The sequence below is a fragment of the Syzygium oleosum genome, unplaced genomic scaffold (genome assembly GCF_021117445.2).
Source record: "Syzygium oleosum isolate NSW1041296 unplaced genomic scaffold, Sole_v2.1 Sole_v2.08, whole genome shotgun sequence".
Lineage (NCBI taxonomy): Eukaryota > Viridiplantae > Streptophyta > Magnoliopsida > Myrtales > Myrtaceae > Syzygium > Syzygium oleosum.
In genome coordinates this window covers 2,349,363-2,374,604 of record NW_026607492.1, presented here as the reverse complement: position 1 = coordinate 2,374,604, position 25,242 = coordinate 2,349,363, and the positions used below count along the sequence as shown (strand labels likewise).

Here is a 25,242-nt window from a genome sequence, read left to right as displayed (position 1 = left end):
TATGCTCCCGCAATGATCGGTCGTAGATTGGCAAATGACAATGGTCGAGCTTCGAGCACGATGGAAATCGTCAAGCTTTATCTCCGAGAGCAACACTATGGTGCTTACAAGGAGAGGAAGATATATCACTCTATATTAGGGGGAGCATTTTCAAGTAAAAAGTGGATTCCACTCGAAATTTGGAACCTACCTGTCACCTGTAGGAACTGGTTTTACATTTTTAAAACTTGCAACTTACTATGCATACCCTGGGTAGGTTTTAGGGTCTAATTGAAATAACAAAAATGAAAATCTCTCAATTGTTAATAGAAACAATCCATAAAAGTTGAACCCGTAAAATAAAATAAACAAAAAAAAAAAACTTTAAGACACGTAATATAAAACCTAAATTATAGAACTTCAGTCCTCAATCATCTACGGCCTTTGCATGTAATTGGAGTCATCTCCTCACATCCTTCCACCTCCTTTGATATGTTATTTTGGGAAAAGAACATTAGAAGTGTCAAAATTTTTTAATTTTAGTTGGATTTTTTTTTAAAAAATAAGTCCACGTGGCATTTTCATGTATACATTTAGATTTTTTAAATATGTTTTCTAATTTTTTTTCCTTCCTTTCATTTTTTCTTCTCTTTGTAGAAGAAGAAGAAAGAGAAGAAAACAAGAAAAGAAGGAAAAAAATCATAAAAAATATTTAAAAAATCCAAGTGTATATGCTAAATTACGTCGTTTTGATGTGTATATGATGACTCAATAATCCGGCGAGCCACATCGCCTTCGAAATTAATAAAAATGCCACGCCGGATTTCCGACCAAATTGACCGGAGTTGGCACTTAAGTGATCGTTTTTCAACAATTTTGATACTAAAGTGATCCAAAACAAACTTTTGGCATTAAAGTGAGCCGCTATACACAAGTTTGGAGACTTATTGCTTTTTCACCCTATTATTTTGATACATTAACTTCACACATACATAAAAATAACTGAATATAATTAGAAGGCATTCATATAATTAAAGCAAGTGAGAGACTAAAATCTAGATTATCGCCGTACATATTAACAAGTGAAAACATAAGCTTCACCAATCTCCAGTGAAGATCAAGCACAAGGTCCCTAGATTCCAATATGTTTTAATGGGCATAAAATTTACCTTGAGTATATTGAATGCAATGTGGAATTTTGTGATAGCATGATACTTGTCATTATATATTTTGACCAATAACGTATTGTAAGGTAATTTTTCTCAGTTTACAACGATATAGAATGATATGAATTACAACAAGACACCAATGTTATATGTTTGTTTTCAGGAAATGAAACTAGAATAGATCTAATGGTCTTGGAAAATTAGTGTAATATCCAATTTTGTTGTTGCACTATGTAGCCACCGATATATGAAAACCTTTTATATTAAATCTTGGGAAAAGTGTTGAAAAAGTCCCAAACTTTTTGCATTTGTGTCAATTTAGTTTTAAACCTTTTTTTGTGCCAATTGAGTCCTAAATATTTTGTTTTTGTGCCAATTCAATCCTTTCGGCTAATTTTAGTTGGATTTTGCTGACGTGGACGCCGGCCGGTCATCGGCGTTGACTTGGACAAAATTTAATAATATTTTAATATTTTTTGAATTTTTATTTCTTTATTTCTTTTCTTTTCTTTTCTTTTTTCCTCCTCCCTCTTCCTCCAGTTGGTTGCCGGATCGGCAACCGGCTAGAGGCCGGCGAGGTTTGGCGAGCCATGCCAGCCGCTGGCGAGGTCGGGCCTTGCCCGGCCATGGCAAGGGCCGGGCAAGCCTTGCCCAGTCGCCGGTGAGGTCGGGCCTCGCCCGGTCCTCGCCAGAGGCCGCGAGGTTGCAGGGGAGGCTCGCCGGATTTGACGAGATCGAGCCTCGCCCGGCCATGGTGAAGGCTGGGTGAGCCTCACTAGCCCAGTGCGAGGTCGCCCTCGCGGCCATTAGGCGAGGGCGAGCGTCGCCCGTGGCCGGCGTGGCTCGCCAGAGGCCGGCGTGGCTCGCCAAAGGCCGGCGACCAGCTGGAGGAAGAGGCAGGAGGAAAAAATAAAGAAAAAGAAAAAAATAAATATAAATTAAAAAATATTAAAATATTATTAAAAGTTATCCACGTCAGCGTTGGCGACCGCCCGAGCGGCGTCCATGTCAGCAAAATCCGTCCATAATTAGCTGGAAGGACTGAATTGGCACAAAGACAAAAATGTTTATGACTCAATTGGTATTAATACCAAAGGTTTGTGACTTTTTTGACACTTTTCCCATTAAAATCTTAGTCTAACCCCTTTGATAGAACTTTATAAGCGACTATTAGTAGAGAATTAGCTGTCTCCCTAAGAGTAACCCCTATTTCAATTACAGACAACTTCATGCACATTGATCCTTATTGATTGTAGGAAAGATTAGTATAAACCCCTCTATGGATAAGCACATCTAAGTTCTTATGAGTAAAAAGTAAAAAGCTTCCCTTTAGGGGTTTCTCAATTCTCCCGGTTCGGTTCGCCCGGAATCAAGAATCGAATCGAAAATCGGCAGCTCCTTAAAAATGGAACGGCGAACTGAAACGGGATGCATTGGGTTCGTGGTTCTATCACGAAACCATGCCCATCGCTACTCTTTATGCAATAGATTGAATTGGGCAAAGGTGGGGGGCTTAAGATGAGTTGGTCCTTGTACATACCCTTAAATTTTATTGCCCCATCTAATCCTCGCGATTATATCAAATTCTTGGTTTTACTTTGAAGTTGAAAAGACGGAGAGAGACAACAGTGTACAGCAACTATAAAGCGAAACGAAGCTCAGTAAAAAGTACGCCTTTATCAAAAGCTAAATCGGCCAAAGCCTTCGACTTTGGAGATCGGAATAGTAGGAGGAGCATGTCGTCGTCGTCGTCGAGAACGACGGTCACGCAGCGTGATCAGTGGATGGTGGAGCGGGAAGTCGGCGGGATCTACTCTCTATTCGCTCAACTCCCTCCCGCTGCTCAGTCTTTCTCGTCCGTACCACCTCTCTCTCTGTCTCTGCGCGCGCGCGTCTGAACTGCTGGAGGCTTTGATTCGATTTCTGCAGTTTTGTTTTTTGTTTCCTTTCTCCTCATCTCTTTGCCGTTGTGGCTGACCGCTTCTGCGATTTCGAAGGCTGGAGATTCACCGGGATAGCCACGTCGAGTACCTGACCCACGGCCTCCGTCGACTCGCGCCCTCCTTCGGCGCCTTGGATGCCAGGTAACCCCCGCCGGTCCCACTTTGCCTGCCGTGTCGAGGGACCGGAGTCGTCGGAGCTTGTGCTTGGTAGTTTGATTGGGAGGGTCGGCCCTTTATGTGATGAATTTGGCTGTCATGATTGCTGTCTCCTGGTTGGAGTGGCTCCTTCTTGCTTCGGCTTGCCAGAAGCCGTGGAAGGGAGGAGCCCTTTCTTGTTGAGTTGGATATGCTTGTGTTTAGCTCTTGTTGGGTTATAATTTCGATGCCAATTGCTGGCTCTGAACTGATGTTTTGATTTCTTATTAATGGAATGCTTTGCAGTCGCCCGTGGCTCTGTTACTGGATCATACATTCTCTTGCTTTGCTGGGTGAACCTCTTGATGCGGTACTCGAAGATAGTGTCATCGACTTCCTTAGTCGCTGTCAGGTACCGATGGCCTTGATATTATCAGAGCATTGCTTCATGCCGGTCATTTCTATGGTCATATTTCCGGTAGAATTGACTGCAGTGTGTCTTCCCTGCCGATTCGAAGGGCTAACCTCCTTGGGACACTTACGAGCAAATCTGAAGTTGGATGACTACTTTCGGATTCCATTTTGCTCATTTCCTCTGTTATCCATGCTCAGTTATTTCTTCTCTCGGTATTGCCTTAACTTTATCTTATCGTCACATTAATGGTTTTGCCCTTTTTTTGCCTGTAGGACCCAAGTGGTGGATATGGGGGTGGACCTGGGCAGGTACTTATTACTCTCCTAATGTTTAAGGATGGAATGTTGCGAGATATTTTGAATGCTAAAAGAATTTCTGTCTTGATTTCTACTGCTTTGACCATATTTGGTTTACACAAGTAAAACTTGTTCTTCTCCTGATTGGCTCGTTCTCTTGACTCACCTTCAATGGACGAACCTTGTGGAGGAACACTTAGGTTTTGGGGAATTGGGTTCTCACCAATGTTTGATAGAGAAATCATAAGGTTCTTTGGTGAATATTCCAATGAAAATTCTCCATCTTTTCTTGTACTCATCGGGAAAGATATGGAGGTCACCTATGTGACATTTATGCAGATGAATGGTGTTAGGTTGGGCCATAATATATGTTGTCAATTAATCATTATTGCAGGGCATAAAAAGATTCTAATATCATGTTGTTCTTCTTTCTTTTAATATGTACTTGGTTAGCCCCTTTTGCAGTTTTAGAGGTACAAGATGTATTATACTTTTGCCTAAAACTGTCTTCCTATTCTTTTAGAATATTTAGAGGTTATCTAGCTCAGATCTGAATGTAGTTCAGCTGTGCAGAAGATTGGTTTTTTCCTTTCTTTGGTTTATCTGTTAAGTTGCCTGGTCTCTTGCTGGTAGTTTTCAGCCTATAAACATTTTTTTCTCAGCTGCCTCACCTTGCAACAACCTATGCTGCGGTCAATTCACTTATTACCTTGGGTGGATCCAGATCTTTGTCTTCAATTAACAGGTGGTCAATTAAACTTATGAACAGTTTGAAGTTCCATGCTCTTTTTCCTATATGGGTTTAATATGGTATAGAAATTCTTTCTCAGAGATAAAGTGTACAATTTTTTGAGGCAAATGAAACAATCAAGTGGAGCCTTCAGGTATGAAATCAATCCAGATGTTTAATTTACAATTGAAGTCATGTCCATCCAAATAAACTGTATCATCTAAATGTTTAAGCAATACTTGGTCAGTCTCTTCATTTTCTCCAAAATGTTGACAAATCTTTGACATTTAATGGCAAGGCCTGCGGGAGCATGCACGAGAGTGAGAGAGAGAGAGTAGGAGGAGGAGGAAGGGCGGGGGTGGGGGGGGGGGGGGAGGTATGAAGGGGGTGGGGAGGGAGGGAGTGATGATGAGCAATCGGCAATATCTGCCAGTTGTGTGTTCGACCACTAATTTTTTGAGCAATTACACTTTGATCCACTTCATTTAAGTGCTGGACAAGTAAGTCCTTCACGTGTCCTCTCTTTAGTGGCATAACCATGGAGCTTTAACTGTGGTGTCTTGGTAACCTTTCCAGCACAGTAAAGAATTATTTTGCTTACCTTGATAAATTACCATTCAACTATCTATTTTGTTCCCTTTTTGTAGAATGCAGTGTAAGATTCCAAAACTTTTACTAATTTGGTTTAATTGGACTTGTTGTTTCCAAGGATGCATGATGGAGGAGAAATTGATGTTCGGGCTTGCTACACTGCTATCTCTGTTAGTTTATGCCCCTCCCTCCCTCCCTCCCTCCCTCTCTCCCTCTCACTCACACACACACGCGTGCACACACACGCACACACAATCACACATGAATGATTCACAGGACAGACATATGATTCACATACTTGATTTTGACAACATAATATAACTTCATTTCCAATTATTTAGTGGCTCAATCATGACTTTAGTCTACTTATATTAGCACTCAATTTCTGGAAACTGTTGCATGACCTGCTGTGAGGTTGGAGATACCTTAGCTATGTGGTTCTGATGCTTTGTGAGTCAACTAACATATCATCTTATAAGCATTTGTACTACGTAGTAATCGTTGTTAGGCCTATGTTTCTTGCTTATTGCGATAATTTATCTGTCCATATAGATTTTTTTGGATGAAAATATACTCCACTCAAAATAAATGGTTGTCTGCTTTCAACCATCCCTGGAATCTCTTATGCAGGAATGCTGGCTCTAGGACCGGCTATGCTTTAGTATCTGTATCTCTCGTAATCCTTGTGCCCTTCAGCCTTAAACAAACGAGATAAATGCTCTGCTACAAAAGATTTTGGCTTTGTCCTGGTATCTGTACTGTGTAGCGCTGGATCTGTAGAAATGAGCAAACCTTCTAGTATCTTTTGTGATATCAAATCACATTATGAGCTTATCTGCATTCCTGAGATGTCTTACTCATGTGTAATGCTTTTTACTGAAGAGGGTACTTGATTTAAGGAATCTTGTCTTCCTTATGTTCTCACCTTTTGGTCACTGGTTAGAGCTCAAGTTAGAATTCCTTCAATCCCTTAGAAAGTGATTGATCTATGTAACTATTTGCCACTCAAAAGAATATTCTTATCCCGGGATGATTACTTCATTGTTTTCATGTTGTCAGATTAATCTCTGAATGACGCTGAAACTCCTGCTTGGCTAGGTTGCAAGCAGCCTAAACATTTTGGATGATGGGCTGGCTGAAAATGTTGGAGATTTCATATTGAGGTCTGTTAAAATTGGTTTGACACGGAATCAATGGTGCCTTTTGAATTGTATTATCAGTGCTCTGGTCTCTTTCTTGACAGTCTGTCTCCTTTGATGGCCTATTGACTCAAAAGTTGATACACGTCAATTTCATGTATTAGCATTACGCTTCGTGCCATGTTTTTTAATGTGACGCTTTGTGAGATCCGTTACATGGTGTTAATATGTTTACTGTTTACAATAAGCATACATGATACTAGAAGTGGAAATGACGTCATAGTCTTTGAAGCAAAAGGATTAGAAAAACGAAGAAGAAAAGATCAAATTTTTGGCCCTATGGCTACTATGGCTTTGTGCAATACCCATTTGGTGTTTATTGGAGACACATTTGGGGCACAGTTTTATTAATATGCTGAGGTTCTTTCATAGGTGGATCTGTTTTCTTTCTCGAAATTGTGTTGTTTGTCAATGACTTTTAGGGAGGTCAGGTTGTGTCTTCAACCTTAAGATGCTAATTACTGGTGGGTCGCTGATCTAGATGCAGTAAATATTCCTTTTTATGATCAAAATGTATTATGCCTATCGCTATCCAGCCTGGCACAAAATCCAGTTATAAAATGTTACGTTCATACTTTGATGCACCTGAACCAGCTGACTTTTCTTACTGGGCAATGTCAATGTAGAAAATCTTACCTTATGTGGCTTGGGGAAGTTAGACTATGATACTGCCTTAGGAAGCATCTTATTATGTGGCTTGGGGAAGTTAGACTATGATACTGCCTTAGGAAGCATCTTATTCATTATTGATTATTTTATTTGCTGAAAGCTCTACTCTTGGGCTCTATACAGTTGTCAGACTTATGAGGGTGGCATCGCAGGAGAACCTGGTTCCGAAGCTCATGGTGGGTATGTTTCATCAAAATGCTTAGAAGTGGTGTGTGTTGCCTAATGTCAGGAATAAGCCATTTGGATGGCCATGAAGTTGTTTTCCGTTCTTTGTTCTTCCTCCATATTATCATGGCTATGTCTTTGTCTTATCATGAAATTTTCTTAGTATTTCTGTTTTGGGTTTGACAGAAATACATTTTGTGGGTTGGCTACGATGATTTTAATCAATGAGGCTGATCGGTTGGACTTATCTAGATTAATTGTAAGTCACAACGCTATCCTTACTTGCCTCTCTTTCGACTGTTGTGTCTGCCATTTGTATCTGGCTAATTGCTACTTCTATATACATTAAGAACTTGTTGTGTCTATCATCTTGACAGTTTTGTGAGAGTCTACAATCAGCATTTCTTTGTCTGCTCTTCTTCTTTTCAGTTGTCTGTTGTTTTATTTGAAGTGCATTTCAGCTGTACTTTGTTCTGTCAGGATTGGATGGTGTATCGCCAAGGAGTAGAATGTGGCTTTCAAGGGAGAGCCAATAAATTGGTTGATGGTTGCTATTCCTTTTGGCAGGTAATTTCTGTTTTGACAGTTTTGGTTCCAGATGGTTGATTGCAGTATTAACAAAAGGAACTTTTAGGGTGGTGCTTGTGCATTGCTGCAAAAATTGCGTCCATTTGGTCTATCAGAAGGAGGAGGAGATGAATCAACAGATTCAATAGATTCTTCTCTATCTGCTGCATCCAATCTGTCTGAACAGGAAAACAATCTGGAGAGTGCTTCTCCTCAAGTTGATGGGACCTGCCAGTTTGAACAGGGAGGTATGTCTTATAAAGAAAATGTAGTCCTCTGTTTCTACTTCCTTTTGCATTGCAAAAATGAACTTTCTTGCGTGCTTATAGATCCCTATATGTTTGTGATAAAAAAATATCCGCTATCTGCATTCATTATGGATATCACTCATGTCGTGTGGATTTGAACCTAAATTAATTTGTGAAATTGTCGTGTCTTTTCCATTATTACATGTGAAGTTGCTTCTTTACAGGCCCTCAGAGTGCTTCCTGTTCCGTAAACCTTGGCAATGCCAGTTATAATTTTGTCGAAAGACGTGCAGAGGCGGGATCTCTCTTCAACAGCCTAGCCTTGCAGCAATACGTTCTTCTATGCTCTCAGGTACTTGTGCATAGTTTGTAAAAGAAGCTTTGTGTTTTTGTGAATTTATAATTGAAGGTCATCGACAACTCCTGTGTGCGAAATCCAATATTCAGTAGAAATGAATTCCCATGCATCTACCACCTGTTTGCATTTAGTAGAGTTTAAGTTGCTGTGTGGTGATTTATGATGTTAGTAGGGTTTCGTGATTTCAAATGTCAAGCAGAGTATCATCTGTATATAACGAGAGATTAGTTTCGATGATACCAATTGACCTTTAAGACACTAAATTTTTGTGTCCTTAACGGTTTGCTCATTGATCTCATCCTGATGTGCTGCTACCAATTGTGAGGATACGCAGTGTTGTGACCTTTCATGCTTTGATGCAGTTGCCGGAGGGTGGATTCAGGGACAAACCCGGAAAATCTCGAGACTTCTACCACACATGTTATTGTCTTAGTGGCCTCACGGTGTGTCAGTATAGCTGGTCAAAGAGTGCGGATTCGGCGCCTTTGCCTTGGGCTGTTGTAGGTCCATACTCCAACCTTTTGGAACCCATCCACCCTCTCCACAATGTCGTGTTGAGCAAGTATCACGAAGCAAATGAGTTTTTCGCAAGGTAGCAAGTGGATTTGTATACTTACAAAATTCGCAGTCGGAAACATATTCAGGTACTCTAGTAACTTATTAGTGGAGAAAATAAAAATTCTTGGTGATTCATGGGATAATGTAAGCTTTTAAGTTTACATTTTCAAGGTTTGTTGTTCTTGGCTTTCCTGTTCTTCATCGTCATTGTCATCGTGGCAAGGATTGTGATGAATAAAGTTGCAAACAACAACGAACCAACAAGTTAAGTGGGAACCTCAGGGAGTAACCTTGATGTTTTACATTCTATCCGTACATTCTCGTCTCCAGCCTCGGGATTTCGTTCAGCCAATCGTGACACGCGGGACAGGTTCGGGCTATACCTTTGATCGCTTGTGAGTTGTGCCTGCAAGTGGAAGCGTCGAAGCCCAGTGATGTACGGAAGGTTCAGACGAAGAAAGTCGAACTGAATTGGAGACATCCTGTTCGATCAAAAATTTGAATTGGTCTCATGAGAGTGTAATGATGGGAGAGCGCATGAGGATTCTCTATTGCATCTAAGCCCCAAGCGCTGGTAAATAAAATTGTTTTCGGTGGCTCCATCTAGTGTGGTGCATCGGGAACCTGTAGGCTTTGCAAAGTTTGATTCTCTTTTTGGTGGAACAAAATCACTGGGCATAAGGATACTAAAAATGTTAAAAATTTTGTACGGTGCTCATTTTGATGTCAAAAGTTTTTGTCATATCACTTAGGTGTCACTTAAAAAAAAAAATCACTTAGCACTTCATTATATATTTTATTATGTCAATTTCAATTTGGGTTATCGGAATTTTGACGTGGTAATATTTTTTTAATTTTTTCGATTGACGTGGCTCGTTGGCGTGCTGAGTCAGCATATCTACTAATAAATGATGTCGTCTACATGTTTTGCTCCAACCATAAATCCTAAATTGGACAATCAATTATTTTCCCAAATTCCTCAAATATAAACCCTAATTCTCAAAAGCAATCTATTAGTAGAGAAATTATACCCATCGACACGAGAACTTGTAAATTCCTCGTTGAAAGATTGTCGTCTAGTGGAGTAAATTGTCCATTTACAATAAATGTTGTAGTAACTCTAGCTCTCTTTCACCACCATAGCTAAAATAGGGCACAATAGAACAGACACATGGATCTCACGAAGGAATCCTCTCTCGATGACTTTTGAAGTTTGAGGTGAAAATTTTTTGCACTGAAATGAGCGCCGTACAAAACTTTTGATATTTCTAATATCTTTATGCTAGCCAAACAAGTGCCGTCACGCCGGATCTTGAGTAACAAAAGGAAAGAGAGAAGAAGCAAAGCAAGAATAAGCAAAAGCAAGAAGTTACTATACTTGGTCCCGAGAATCCTATCAAATCAATCGCGAACACATTGGTCGGTCCGAAAGAATAATTTCTAAACAGGATACATTACTGCCTAATTAGTCTCGTTAGGCGCTCGTTAATCAAACTTCACAAAAATTCGTGCGCTAAGACATCGTATCCTTTCGTTCGCAGTCCGCACGGTTTTTGATTCCGGCCTCGACCATTCGGACGGTTTTTCTAGTTGTTATAGTTCATCAGCAGGCCGATTTTAGGGTGAACAATCGTAACAAAGAGGCAAAACTCTCGCAAAAATTTTCTTTCATCGGCCAACGCAATAGCTGTTGTCGTTAGCTTTTGGAACCGCGAAGTAAAAGTACGTCTCCTCGTACAGTCAATCCAAGAAACTGCCAAGAACTTCAAAATCAGTCTCCTCTGTCCCTCTGTCCCTCTGTCTCTGTCTCTGTCTGTGTCTCGTCATCGAACTCATCAGTGATAAGACACGGTCATCGGGTGCTGAACTCGAACTCGAACTCAGTCGCAAGAGAATGGAAGCGAGACCTCAACACCCACCACGTGCTGAGGACGACCATCAACGCGCAGACCAAGAAATGGAAGAACAAGGAGAAGAAAAGCATCAAGTTTCTGCTGGGCCTCCGCCTTCTTCATCCCGCTCTGATCCCAGACCCACAACGCCGCCGGGCCCCGGAGGTGGCGAGCCGCCGTCTCCGATGCAGTCGCCGCTCCACCCGATCGATTCGGCCTCCGACTCGTCCCTCTCCTCGGACCAGAGCTCCATCAGCCGGTTATCCTCCCCGCGGGAAGACGGCCGCGGCAAGTCGCCCCCACCCGCCACCGCGGACCCGGATTCCCCGCCGCAGGCGCAGCCGCTTCCGCTGGCGGCGGCGGTTTCCGTGAGGCGGTCTGTGAGGGATGGCCCGGGCCCGCTGACCGTGGTGGATCTGGGTGCCGAGAGCGAGCAGGTCAAGCAAGAAAGCGGCGTCGAAGCCGGAGCCGGAGCCAGCGACCTCCCCGCTGGCAGCGGCGGAGGAGGCAGCGGCGGTCGTGGGAGGGTGAGGCCGAACCTGTCGATACTGAGGAGGACCAGGAGAGAGCGCACGGTGAGGAGGGCGCTGTTGGTGCTGAGAGTGTGTGGGCTCGTGTTGTGCTTGGTGTCTTTCTCTGTTATGGTGGCTGATAAGAACCAGGGTTGGGCTATTGATTCCTTCTACCGATACAGGGAGTTCAGGTTCGATCTCATTCCATCTAATAACTCTTCAGATTTTAAGTGCTCCATTTTCTCATTCTGTCAGTCTTCTTAGATTGAGGTTTCTGTGAATTTGCAACTCCCAGCTGAAAGCTGATGATCCTATGTGATTTGCTGATTCAGAAAGTGATTTCAGGTTTCTGATGGCATTCGTATGTGCTTTTTATTCCTTCATTCGTTGTTTGGGTTTTAGGGTTGGTGAGATAAATTTTGGGTATTTGGAAAGATCACAAATGGTGATAACTTCTGGTAAATTCCTACATTATGCAGGTACATAGCAGCAGTGAATGGGATAGGATTTTTGTATTCAGGGCTGCAAGCTTGTGATGTTTCTTATTTCTCAGCCACCGGAAAGAGTGTCGCTCGGTTCCCTCTCCGGCATTACCTGGACTTTTTCCTGGATCAGGTGAACCTTCTATCCTTTTCACCATCTTCTTTTCCTGGAAAGCGCGTTTCTCAGTGGCCCATATTTTGTCATACATGATTTGGACGTGTGATTGATCATCATTGATGGGGCCTCCCATAAATTTTAGTTGGTAGAGATAAGAATTGTGCTTGGGGGTTAAAATTTTCGTGTATCATTTGCTTTTGGTCCCCATTTGATCGAGTTCAGCTAGGACTATTCTTTCTGACTTTTCCCACCTTTTTTGCTCGTTGGATGCTGCCTTTTGCTGGCCATTCTTTGTTCTCTCTTCTGTGTATATTGCACCTTGAGAAAGTTGATCTTTTCTAAAGTAAAACGAATAAGACTTTTGGTAGCGCGTGATCCGATGCCCATTTGTAAAGTGAATGGGGCGAAGTCAGCAGGTCATTGGACGAGTATGATTTCCTCTGGTTAGTGTAATCTATCTTAGTTAAGAAGGAAAAAGTTAGATCCTGCCATTAATGGTCCCAAGAAGAAAAGTAGTGCTTTGTTAGGGAAAGTGAAGTTCACTTTATACCTATTGTAGTTGAGAAAACCACAAACATATGCAGTAAACTCGTTGGTTTTCATCACACTCCTTTTTAAAATGGTTCAGTATAGATTTCATCGTTTCATAGACCTTGATTAAATTTGGTCCGTGAGATTGAATTTGTAAAAAAGGAAAAGAAGAAATATTCTCCTATTTTGATAGGTGATGTTCTGGGCTGTGATTAAGGAAAAAGTTAGATCCTGCCATAGTGGTCCCAAGATGAAAAGTAGTGCCTTGTTAGGAAAAGTAGAGTTCACTCTATACCTATTGTAGTTGAAGAAAACCACAAACATATGCAGCAAACTTGTGGGTTTTCATCACGCTCCTTTCTAATGGTTCAGTACGAATTTCATCGTTTCATAGACCTTCATTAGATTTGGTCCATGAGATTAAATTTGTAAAAGGGAAAAGAAGAACATATTCTCCTATTTCTCTGCTGTGAATCTTGTAAAAGCACTTTCTGCTTTCGGTGGAATTTTTTTTTTGGTCGGAACGGTGGAATATTTTACGGCTCATCAAAGAACGCTGGTAGATTGAACTTTCCAGCGAATGAAAACAATGTTGGCATCTCTGTCATATCTTATCTCATTTCGAGACTTTGGCAGAATCCCGGTTTTCAACTCTTTCCTCTCGAGGGCTCTCGCATGTCTTGCCTTGAGGATGTAGTCATCAAACAAATTCAATGTACTATCTTCAGATTTATATTGGAAAACCGGGCCTTGTAAAAGATTTATGAACATATAATCTTGGACTATGAATATTTATCTACTAAACTGAATACAGTCACCAAAAATAAACTATATATGCAATTATCTTACGCTATACGTGGGATAACTTTTCACTCCGTGTGTGTGCTAAGCAAAATTCCTTTATATTATTCAGTCACTTAGAGATATTAGCTCCATTGACTAACAAATTGGTGCTGTGTTCAAACGAGTTAAAAATGAAAGCCGACAGGATAGTTTGGCCATTGGCTATCAACTCTGGTCAAGTGTGATTTATCATTCAAAAACACTTGATTCATCATAGTGTGAAAACAATGGCACTGAGGTGACACAAAGCTAAATGGATTGAAAAGGGAACAGAATTCCCCTCGACAGTACAGATTGATACTAGAAAGCATATGAAACTGTCCATGTTCTCATGATTGGAATATTTCGTGTCATCTTCAATTCAAGCTCTGACTGCTGTGTGTGGGAACTGCAGGTAATGAGTTATCTGCTGTTATCGGCATCATCATCAGCCGCAACGAGAGTCGATGACTGGGAATCGAACTGGGGAGAGGACAAGTTCCCACAGATGGCAACTGCATCCGTGGCTCTCTCCATCCTGGCTTTCATGGCCTTTGCTCTCTGCTCCATCATCTCCGGTTACACGCTTTGTACCCTCCGTTCCTCGTAATCGATCAAAACAGATGAATGACCTGCCTACTTTTATTTTCTTATGTTGTTCAATTTCCTGTGTATGTATGTATTAAATCTACTCAATGCAGTTTTGATGCAATATATGAATAGTGTAGATCAGCACGACGGAGGATTTCAGTGTCTGATTGAAGCGATTGCGAGAGGAAAAGAGTGAATGTGATCAGTCACTGAAATTGTTCCCCTATGAAGGTGAGCTTTGTGATTATAAAGTTATCCTTGGATGATCGATTTCAAAAAATTTGAGGCCTCCATAACAATCCCATCATTTGGTACCATTATGGGATGGTTGGCTCACTGCATCTGGTGACTCTGGCTGAGAAGATCAATGTAGAGGGAGTCTTGGCAGGAATTTGTCACCATGAAGCTAAGGTTTATCCAGGAACGACATGCTTTTAACATCGGCGTACAGCACAACTTTAAATTCAGGTTGATTACGACATTAGTTTATTCAACCATTGGAGACCAACCATTGGAGACTCTTAAGGTAAATGTAGTAAGGATTTATAGGAAAATGAGAATTAATGAGGACAATTAGTATTCATAACTATCATCATTTACAACAGTTTGAGATATTTTACTATGCTATTGGTTCATTGCTAAGTGTTGGCATATTCACTTTGGGAACTTTATAGACAAATTATTGTTGATCAAGGTAAATTACTAATTATTGGTGTAAACAAGTTACGATCATTACAAGTGAGTTAAAACCCATATCAATGCAATCGATCTTACGATAGTTTTAGGTTAATGAAAACAAATTTGGAAATTTATGGGATCCTAGAAGGACCTAGGAAAGTATATGGAACTTAATTTACTGAATAAATGTTGAATTATCATTGTCAGAAAAAAAATCTACTATTATCCCTGCTTTGAGTTGATTTTTCTAATATACACTAAAGTAGGGACATTGTTTGGGGGATAATTTTTTAAAAAGTCCTAAAGCTATTGTATGGCAGTCAATAGAGTCTTAAAACTTTTTTATTTGGTTAATTTAGTCATAAACCTTTGATAATTTGCCAATGACAGCCAACATCCATATCAACAATAACGAAAAATTTTGCTGAAAGAATTATATTGGAAAATCGTCAAAATGTTTAGGATTAAATTGGCAAAAGTGAAAAATTTAAGACTAAATTGGTTGTCGCACAATAGGTTTAGGGGGAAAATTACCAAAAAAGTTCTAAACCTATTATATTGTACCCATTTAGTCCTAAACCTTTCAATTTGGCCAATTTAATCCTAAATCTTTTGATGATTTGCCATTTAAGTCATTTCGGTCAATTTGACTAGAAATCGTTGACGTGGATGTTAGTAGTGCTACGTACGAAGGTCGACGTGGAAATTTTTTTATAATGTTTTAAAATTTTCTGAATTTTTTTTATTTTTTCTTTTTCTTTCTTTCTATTCCTTTTTTTTCTTAGAGCAAAAGCCACCAAAAACCCTAAGGTATGCCACTGTGAAACATTTTGCCTAAACTTTTTTCCGTGAAACTAAAAATCCCAAACATTTACCTGTGTGGTACATTTAGTCTTCGTTGAATTTCTGTCAATGAGAACTATCGAAAATCTGCCTACATGTACGTTAGAAAAGAAACGGTATTGACTTAGTGTTCCCGTGGCTTAAGTGAAGTAAAAACGACGCTATTTTAGCTGAAAAATCATCTAACGATGCTTGACAGAAGGTAAATGTATCACATAGAAACAAGTTTGGGATTTTTAATGTCACAAAAAAAAAATTCAGAGTAAATGTATTACAATAGGCATAGTTTGGATTTTTATTTTATTTTATGGCTTTCCTTTTTTTTCTACAAAGTCCAATGAGGGCCAGCTGACCACAGGCAAGGGTCACAAAGTCCTTGTTGATAGCGGGCGAGGGTTCTGGCCTTCGCCCAGTGGCAGGAGAGGGGTCACTGGCTAGCAATCCTCACCAGGCTTAGAAGATAAAAAGGAAAAGAAAGAAAGAAAAAAGAAAAAAGAAAAGGAAAAAGAGAGGAAAAAAATTGTATACGTTAGTGATGGCTATGCCACGTAGGATATTTCCAGTTAAAATTGGCTTGAAGGACGAAATTGGTAAATCGCCAAATTGAAAAGTTTACTATCGAATTGGCACAAATGCAATAAATTCAATTTTTTTTTTGATAATTTCCCCTAGGTTTAGGACTTATCAGACAACATTCTCCATTGTTTAGTAATTCGAATTTCATATGTCAGTGGTATATCTAAATTGCTCTAATCTGAAACCCTAAAAGCAGCCCATATAGAAAATAAAATAGTCTATGAATGAGATTTATATAATGAATTGAGCTCATTTTACCCCGCTTTACGTAAATAAAGTTCATCTTCATCCTGCAAACCTTTTGGCCGAATACAGTTTTGAGAGATCGATGTCATATGTTTCTCCGCCTTTGTTGGCACGACATTTTGAACTTGTCAACGCTTTTCGGTTGGCGTCATCAATGACAAAGCTTCTCCGCTATGAAGTCATCGTATATGTCATTAGCCTCTTTTGGAGCTTATGATGATCGCACTTTATAAAAGCAAATGAGGTCCTCAAACTCTCTTGTCTGCTTTGAGCTTGAGATAGATCAACCGAGAGATCCTAGAGAAAGAAAAAACTCCTTCGTCCTAATTGATCCATTCTTCTCCATGGCCACGAATTTCGTCATTCCGACTAAAATGAAGGCTTGGGTGTATGGCGAGCACGGAGACGTCGCCAATGTGTTGAGATTGGACCCAGAATTCGAGGTCCCTGAAGTGCAAGAAGGCCAGGTGCTGGTTAAAGTCCTCGCCGCGGCGCTCAATCCGATTGACACCATGAGAGTGAATGGGGTTTACCAGCTCCCGGGCTTCTCTTTACCGGTAATTTGGTTGATATTTAAGATGGACTGCGTGGTCACTTTTTGTCCTTATAACATGTATTATTAACGTTCTGCCCCACCCTTTTGCATTAGGCCGTCCCGGGCTACGATCTCGCCGGCATTGTTGTGATGGTGGGCCGGGAAGTGAAGGAGCTGAATGTTGGGGACGAGGTATATGGATTTACGTGGCACGCCAAGAAACACGGGACGCTGGTTGAATACACGGCCGTGGAAGAGTCGTACTTGGCTTTGAAGCCCAAGAAGCTGAGTTTCGAGGAGGCTGCTTCTTTGCCGGTGGTCATTCAGACTGCCTATGGAGGCCTTGAAAGAGCTGGCCTCTCTCACGGCAAGTCCCTCCTTGTCTTGGGTGGTGCTGGTGGTGTCGGCACACTCGCAATACAGGTACTGTTTTGTTTCCTTTTCTGTTTTCTCGCGAATCATGTCTCACGAATCGCATCGGCTTCACGCGGGACTCACTCGAAATGAGGACTCTACTTCTACTACTTCTGCCGCTTTTTATCGCGGTGTTTCTCATATTTTTATTTTTTGGTTGGTCCAATTGCGCAGCTCGGTAAGGAAGTTTTTGGCGCATCAAGAGTAGCAGCTACATCTAGCACTGGGAAGCTAGATTTGTTGAAGAGTTTGGGTGCTGATCTGGCCATCGACTACACCAAGGTCAACTTTGAAGACCTCCCAGAAAAGTTTGATGTTGTCTATGTTGCAATTGGTAAGTAAAAGAACATAAATGAAAAGTCAGCTTTTTTTTACGTCCCATATTAAGTAGTTGTGTATGCATGACATTACCATCTAGATACTATGCAAGTTTCTTCGTTCCCCGACAGTCGATTTGGTAAAAATGTCCATTTTCATTGATAAGGTTTTCCATGTAACTAGTAACTTTTGTCGCTGAGGAACCGTTCGGCACCAGGCTAAACGATTAATATTCCTAATGTGCAGGGCAAAGTGAGCGGGCAGTGAAGGCTGTGAAGCCAGGAGGGAGCGTGGTGACCATAGTAGAACATCAGAAGACATTACCACCGCCGGCTTTCTCTTTCGTAGGAACATCGGACCGTTCGACCTTGGAGAAGTTGAGGCCCTTCTTGGAGAGTGGGAAGGTGAAGCCAGTGATCGATCCCAAGAGCCCGTTCCCATTTTCGCAGGCCATTGAGGCCTTCTCGTATCTCCAAACTGGCCGGGCAACCGGAAAAGTCGTGATCCACCGCGTCCCATGAAGCACACACGAGAAAGAAATAGATCGTCCACATTGATCTGTCTTAATCACGAGTCCTTGATTAGGAGTCGATGGTGCTTGCTCTTGTCTGTTTATATTCAGCTTCTCTTTGTATAAAAGTTACTATATAGGGCGGTTAGAGATAGTGTGATGGAACTTTACATAGTCTCCAAAGTGTGCCCTTGTTGTCAAAAATAAATTTTGATGGTGGTATATATGAATATCCTTTCAATTATGATGGCCAATTGGAAAGAAAAATGATGATGATGATTATGATTCCCATCAGATTCAGAACAGCAGCTAGCTATTGGCCATATTGAATTTAATTATTGGGCTTAAAGAAGTTACGATCATTTCAAGTGAGTTAAGACCCATAGAGTTTTTGACCCAAAAAAAAAAAAAGAAGAAGACCCATAGAGTTAAATTACTACCTATGAGCACCCGATCTTATGATAGTTTTAGGTAACTGGCGGCAAATTTGGAAATATATGGGACCCTAGAAGGACTTAAGAAAGTATACGGAACTTGATTTACTAAATAAATGCTGGGTATTCATTGTCAGAACAATTATACTATTGTCCCTGCTTAGAGTTCATTTCTATAATAACCACTCAAGTGGGGACATTGTTTAGGGGATAATTGTCCAAAAAGTCCTGTATTTATCGTACGGCAGTCAATTCAGTCTTAAACTTTTTAATTTGATCAATTTAGCCATAAACCTTTTTATGACTTGCCAATAACGGCCAGCGTCCATGCCAGTGATTACGGTTAAATTTGGCTGGAAGGATTACATTTAAGGCTAAATTGGCTAAATTGAAAAGTTTCGAATTGAATTGGCAATCATACAATATGTTTTTGACTTATTAAACAATATTCCCCATTGTTTAGTAATTCAAATTTCATATGTCAACGGTATGTCTAAATTGCTCTAATCTAAAACTGTAAAACCAGCCCATACGGAAAATAAAATAATCTTTGGATGAGATTTATATCATAAACTGAGATCATTTACCACGCTTGACCTAAGTAAAATTGATCCTGCCAACCTTTTGGCCAAAAAGTACATTACATATAAAATATTAGAGCCAAAAAATTTGAACAAGTGATCTTTTTTGAGTAATTAAATGGATTGACTTCTTACTAGCCATTTGGTCTCCGACATTTGCGTCGAACCATCTGAGGTTCACGCTGTTGATCACTTTGGCTGCGTTTGGTCGACCGTATAAAAACCAGGATAGGATATGTTTTATCCTATCCTGTGTTTGGTGGTGGTCCATGATAGGATAAGGTGGATATAGATCGGATATATGATAAAAAATCCGGGGAGGGGTAGGATAGACCGGATAGGATTTTTAATGCCTATTTTTCTAGAAATCATACGCTCCACTTGCCGTCATCTTCATCCCCACACCTTGTGCGCTTTCACCAAAAAAATTTCTCGGCTTTTTTCCTTCACCGACTCCTCCGGACCCTCGAATAGCAAAAAAATAAAATAAAAATTATCCTATCCGACTTTAAATCGTAATCCACAAACATGAAGACGGGATATGAAGAAATCCCAGATTTCTTATCCTATCCTATCCACTATCCTGTTTAGAAATTCGGACACCAAACGCAGCCTTTCTGCACAAATACGGTTTTGAGAGATTACTGCATATTTCACCAGGAGACCAAAAGTCATGTGTTTCTCTTTGTCTTTGTCTGGCACGACATTTTCGACTTGTTGACCCTTTTCGGTTGGCGTCATCAATGACGAAGCTTCTCCGCTAATGAAGTCATCGTATATGTCATTAGCCTCCCTTTGGAGCTTATAACTATCGCACTTTATAAAAGCAAATGAAGTCGTCATACTCTCTTGTATGCTTTGAGCTTGAGATAGAACAACCGAGAGATCCTAGAGAAAGAAAAGACTTCTTCGTCCTAATTGATCCATTCTTCTCCATGGCCACGAATTTCGTCATTCCAAATAAAATGATGGCTTGGGTGTACGGCGAGCACGGAAACGTTGCCAATGTGTTGAGATTGGACCCAAAATTCGAGGTCCCTAAAGTGCAAGAGGGCCAGGTGCTGGTTAAAGTCCTCGCCGTGGCGCTCAATCCGGTTGCCACCACGGGTAACACTCCGAAAACAACTAGAAAGGGGAATGACATGGCCGTCCTTCCACACGAAGAACGAAGTCTTAAAAATAACCAACAACCTGTTAACAACATATATATCTTAAATCACAGATATATCACATGAACCAATAGGTTGGTTATAACATTAGAGTTATTATAATCCACCAAAAGAACATGTACATCAAGAACTCAACCAACCCGACGAACTATCAACAACCTTACATACAACTCTCAAAAACCACACCCAAAATCTAACTCTCAAAAGTCCCCGTGATAGCGCTCTTGTACTAACGGCCGCTAGCTGAGGAACCTGAAAAGAATGAGAAAAAGAGGAGTGAGCAACCATAGCTCATTGTGTAGTACATATCTTATAAACATATTGAGCATCCACGATACACAAGGATATAATTCATTTATACCAATCAGAATATAACAACTTACAAGAGTAAACTGAGTTATATACCACTTCAAAATAATTAATATTCATAACATGAATACCCATTTATCCATAATATTAAAATCAGTATTGCTGGTCCAATTCAATAATCAAACTCGTCAAATCACGTGTCAATGGTCCATTCCATGCTCAATATTCAACTCAAGGCTCTAGAGGTGGCTCCCACGAATTTATGTTATCGTGTAGCATTTAGTCCTTGACCAACGTATATTAATAGTACAAGGCTCTAGAAGTGACTCTCATGAATTTACATCGTCGTGTAGCACTTAGTCATTTATTACACATATTAATAGTACAAGGCCCTAGAGGTGGCTTCCACGCTACCCAAGTCACCATGCAGCACTTAGTCCTTGACAACAAGATTCTAGAGATGGCTCTCGCGAATTTACGTTATCGTGTAGCACTTAGCTCTTTTACCAATCCATATCACAAATGGTTTCACAAACCAAAATATATATACCCTCAAGAGTTATCTCAAAAATCTAATGCACAAACTAGTATTCATAACCTTTCAGGAAAGGTTTATCGAACAATCCCACTATAATCCAAAAGTAGTAAACATTCGATCCAGCTTTATGCAGCAAATATGTCCTTCTTACTATATATATATACCTCAGTACATCACCACTTACTTGGGAATATCGGAAACGAATAACACGTAGCTAAACGAGCCGACGATCTCATAATCCTAACAATTAAACGATAATCGATGATCAAAACCAAGTTAAATACTACGACAATTACAAAATGGATATAGCAAGCTTAAATGCTAACAAAACGGCTGTTACGCCCTAACAAAACTCTCAACCGAAGCAAATATTCGAAATTATCTACAACACGGAGCTTGAATGCGAAACTCGATCACGCTATAACTCTTTCTACCAAACCCCATTTCAAGCGAGCTTATAGTTAAAAGGAAGATCTTTTGAAGTACTATAAGTCGCACAACTTGGCCTTCCCAAAATCGAGTCGAAAACCGACGAAAATTGTCCTAAAAGCCACTAGTCGCGCACTGTTCACCGTGAGCGTGTAACTTCAAAAATTTGTATCAGGCAAACCGCAAATCCAAATCGAGATCCGCAAAATCCCACCGCCCCAAAACACCCTAAACTACCATTCCTATATATATTCGTAACTTAACGACTCAAAAATCGGATTTTATGGCTCGATTTTCACAAAATTTCGAATACAAGCCGTAATTCCGAAAAAACCTCCGATTGGACGAACGACAGACATGAATACTTACTGAGCATTATGACACGAAGTCGAATCGGCTTGATAACGTCCCGCAGCAAGCCCACGTGAAAAAAATCCTCCTCTTCTTTCTTCTTCTTCTTCTTCTTTCCCCTCTTCTTTCCTTTTCTTTCTCCCTTCCCTTTCTCGGTTGAGGGAGCTCTCGGTCTTAAAATGCAGTCCATTGTGCTGCTTTATTGACCGAGTCTTCTTATTCTTCTTTCTCCTTTTTTTTTTCTTGTGGGCCCCACCACTAACTCTCTCTTCTTCTGTTTAAAAGATGCAAATATTACACCATGAGAGTGATTGGGGTTTACCAGCTCCCGGGCTTCTCTTTACCGGTAATTTGGTTGATATTTTAGATGGACAGCATGGTCACTATTTTTCCTTATAACATGTATTATTAACGTTATGCCCCACCCTTTTGCATTAGGCCGTGCCGGGCTACGATCTCTCCGGCATTGTCGCGAAAGTGGGTCGCGAAGTGAAGGAGCTGAAGGTTGGGGACGAGGTATATGGATTTACGCGGCACGCCGAGAAACATGAGACGCTGGCTGAATACACGGCCGTGGAAGAGTCATTCTTGGCTTTGAAGCCCAAGAAGCTGAGTTTCGAGGAGGCTGCTTCTTTGCCGGCGGTCATTCAGACTGCCTATGGAGGCCTTGAAAGAAACTGGCCTCTCTCACGGCAAGTCCCTCCTTGTCTTAGGTGGTGCTGGTGGTGTCGGCACACTCGCAATACGGGTACTGTTTCGTTTCATTCTCTGTTTTCTTGCGAATCACGTCTCAAGAATCGCATCGGCTTCACGTGGGACCCACTCGATATGAGGACTCTTCTTCTAACACTTTTATTTTTTGGTGGTGTTTCATTTTTTTTTTTTGGTTGGTCCAATTGCGCAGCTGGGTAAGGAAGTTTTTGGTGCATCAAGAGTAGCAGCCACATCTAGCACTGGGAAGCTAGATTTGTTGCAGAGTTTGGGTGCTGATCTGGCCATTGACTACACCAAGGTCAATTTTGAAGACCTCCCAGAAAAGTTTGATGTTGTCCATGTTGCAGTTGGTAAGAAAAAGAACATAATGAAACCTTGATGTTGCGTGACATTACCATCTGGACGCTATGCATGTTTCTTTGCTCACTGACAATCGATTCGCTAAAATGTCCATTTTTACGGAAAAGATCTCACATGTGATTAGTAACTTTCTCGATGAGGAACCGTTCGGCGCCAGGGTAAACAATTGATATTCCTAATGTGCAGGGCAAAGTGAGCGGGCAGTGAAGGCTGTGAAGCCAGGAGGGAGCGTGGTGACGACTGCAGAAAATGGGAAGACATTACCACCGCCAGCTTTCTTCTTTGAAACAACATCGGACCGTTCGACCTTGGAGAAGGTGAAGCCCTTCTTGGAGAGCGGGAAGGTGAAACCAGTGGTCGATCCTAAGGGCCCGTTCCCATTTTCACAGGCCATTGAGGCCTTATCGTATCTTCAATCCGGCCGAGCAACCGGAAAAGTTGTGATCCACCCCGTCCCGTGAACCACACACGAGAAAGAAATATAGCGTCCACATGGATCTGTGTTAATCGCAAGTCCTTGATTAGATGCTGATGGTACTTGTTTTTGTCTGTCTGTATATTCGGCTTCTCTTTGTATACTAGTTTCTACATAGTGCGGTTAGAGTTAGTGTGACGGAAGGTTTCAACTTTCCTAGTCTCCATGTAGTGCCTTTGTTGTCAGAAGTAAATTTTGATTGTGATATATCAGACTATCCTTACAATTATGTTGGCCAATTGGCAAAGAAAAATAACGACGACGACGACTATTCCAATCAGATTCAGAACAACTATAATGGTGTAGCTAGCTATTGGCTGATATTGAGTGTACTGTTTTAGGACTTCAATTATCACACTCTGCATTTATAACAAGCACCCTTCGGATAATCGATACCAGGATCCTAACTTATTTTCTCTTACATATTTATTGTGACTCCCCTTCTTTGAGCCTTATATCTAGACTCTGCCTTGGTACAAAGTTGCTGGCATTGTGGCATAAGTCGGCGATCGAGTGAAGAAGTTGAAAGGTGGGGATGAGATATATGGATTTGGGAGCCAACTAAGGCAATATGGACACATCTGTGAAAGAGAGTGTTGGCCCCGTAGCCCAAGGAGCTGAGCTTTGGTGAAGCAGCTTCTTTGCCTGCAGCTGTTGAAACTGCTCATGGAGGCTTTCAAAGTGCAGGCCTCTCCAGACAAGTCCCTCCTTGTTCTGGGTGGTGCAGATGGTGTTGGAAACAATGGTTATTCAGGTAATGAACTAGGTTATATTTTGGCTTTTATTATTGTTTATCCCTGACTGATGACAAGGGAATGGTTTACAATGTTCCTGATTTAAAGAAAGACGACGTACGAAGATAGCGAAAACGTTGAACAAATTCTCCTCAAGTGAAGATTGAAGTCATGTATTGATGGCAATGCGTCCATAATTCTTGTTGAAAAGCAGGAATTTCCACCCTAATCACCGCTTGTATAAGGAGACTAGAACACTTGTTCACTTTAGGAAGTGTTAAGAATTTAGTAGGTTCAACGACACAGCTAGCTGAGTAATGGTGCGTCAAGAGCGGCAGCTACATCTAGCACTGGGAAGATGGATCTGTTCAGGAGTTTGGGTGCTGATCTGGCCATTGATTACACCAAGGACAATTTCGATGACCTCCCAGAAAAGTTCGACATTGGTAAGTATAAAAATAATCCGCAGCATCCCTTCATGCTCATGACGTTTAACAGGCTATGCAAAATTCTGCATTATCTTACCAAGGGTCTGGATGAACTGTTGTGTAGATTGTGTTGTATCATTCAAGTGAATAAACTTGTTCATCCTCTGAACAAAGAAGAAGGTGTTAATATCCGACAAAAGTACTAAAAAAGTTATAAACCTATTCCACTTGTATCAATTCAGTCCTAAACCTTTTCACATTTTACCAAATGAGTCAATCCAGCCAATAGGCCAGAAATTGTTAATGTAGATGCCAGCCGTCCCATCTAGCACAGTTGGCGCTGTAGTGGAAACTTGAATGAGCTTTTCAAATTCCATGACTTCCTCTGATTTGAGCTCTAGTTTCTTTTGCCTTCTCGTCGACAACTTGGTCATCATCCTTCTCGACTCTCATTGCTGATGCCTTGAAAATCATCGGCAAACTAGCTCGAGCCACGTCTATTTTTGCGGGAGGCAATGCCCCCAAGGCAACCTCTTCTTTTTCATTAGAGGTGGTTTCTTTTTTAGTTTGCTAACCCTCCACTTTTCTCCTCCCAAAGCAGGTTCCTAGATTTTCCAGGTTTTCGAGGCTCA

General features: G+C 41.0%; 3 protein-coding genes and 1 pseudogene across 3 annotated transcripts; all 4 read left to right on the top strand.

Annotated features, from left to right (window-relative positions):
- The first annotated feature begins 2,794 nt into the window (after positions 1–2,794).
- Positions 2,795–9,206, top strand: LOC115688309 (protein farnesyltransferase subunit beta). Its single transcript, XM_030614106.2, is given in 15 exon segments — positions 2,795–3,000; positions 3,143–3,229; positions 3,530–3,635; positions 3,911–3,946; positions 4,597–4,679; positions 4,765–4,818; positions 5,374–5,425; positions 6,354–6,418; positions 7,247–7,303; positions 7,475–7,547; positions 7,769–7,855; positions 7,923–8,103; positions 8,328–8,455; positions 8,824–9,048; positions 9,051–9,206. Coding segments are annotated over 15 exon segments (1,428 nt in total). The 5' UTR covers positions 2,795–2,881; the 3' UTR covers positions 9,126–9,206.
- Positions 9,207–10,888: 1,682 nt separating this feature from the next.
- Positions 10,889–14,080, top strand: LOC115688317 (CASP-like protein 4A1). The gene is made up of 3 exons (XM_030614115.2): positions 10,889–11,614; positions 11,903–12,038; positions 13,792–14,080. The coding sequence occupies exons 1-3, from the start codon at positions 10,914–10,916 to the stop codon at positions 13,984–13,986; spliced, it is 1,032 nt and encodes a 343-aa protein (XP_030469975.1). The 5' UTR covers positions 10,889–10,913; the 3' UTR covers positions 13,987–14,080.
- Positions 14,081–16,556: 2,476 nt separating this feature from the next.
- LOC130138732 (2-methylene-furan-3-one reductase-like) lies at positions 16,557–18,342 on the top strand. The gene is made up of 4 exons (XM_056313657.1): positions 16,557–16,867; positions 16,960–17,268; positions 17,434–17,593; positions 17,824–18,342. The coding sequence occupies exons 1-4, from the start codon at positions 16,655–16,657 to the stop codon at positions 18,096–18,098; spliced, it is 957 nt and encodes a 318-aa protein (XP_056169632.1). The 5' UTR covers positions 16,557–16,654; the 3' UTR covers positions 18,099–18,342.
- Positions 18,343–19,977: 1,635 nt separating this feature from the next.
- LOC115688267 (2-methylene-furan-3-one reductase-like) lies at positions 19,978–23,434 on the top strand (annotated as a pseudogene).
- The last annotated feature ends 1,808 nt before the right edge of the window (positions 23,435–25,242 follow it).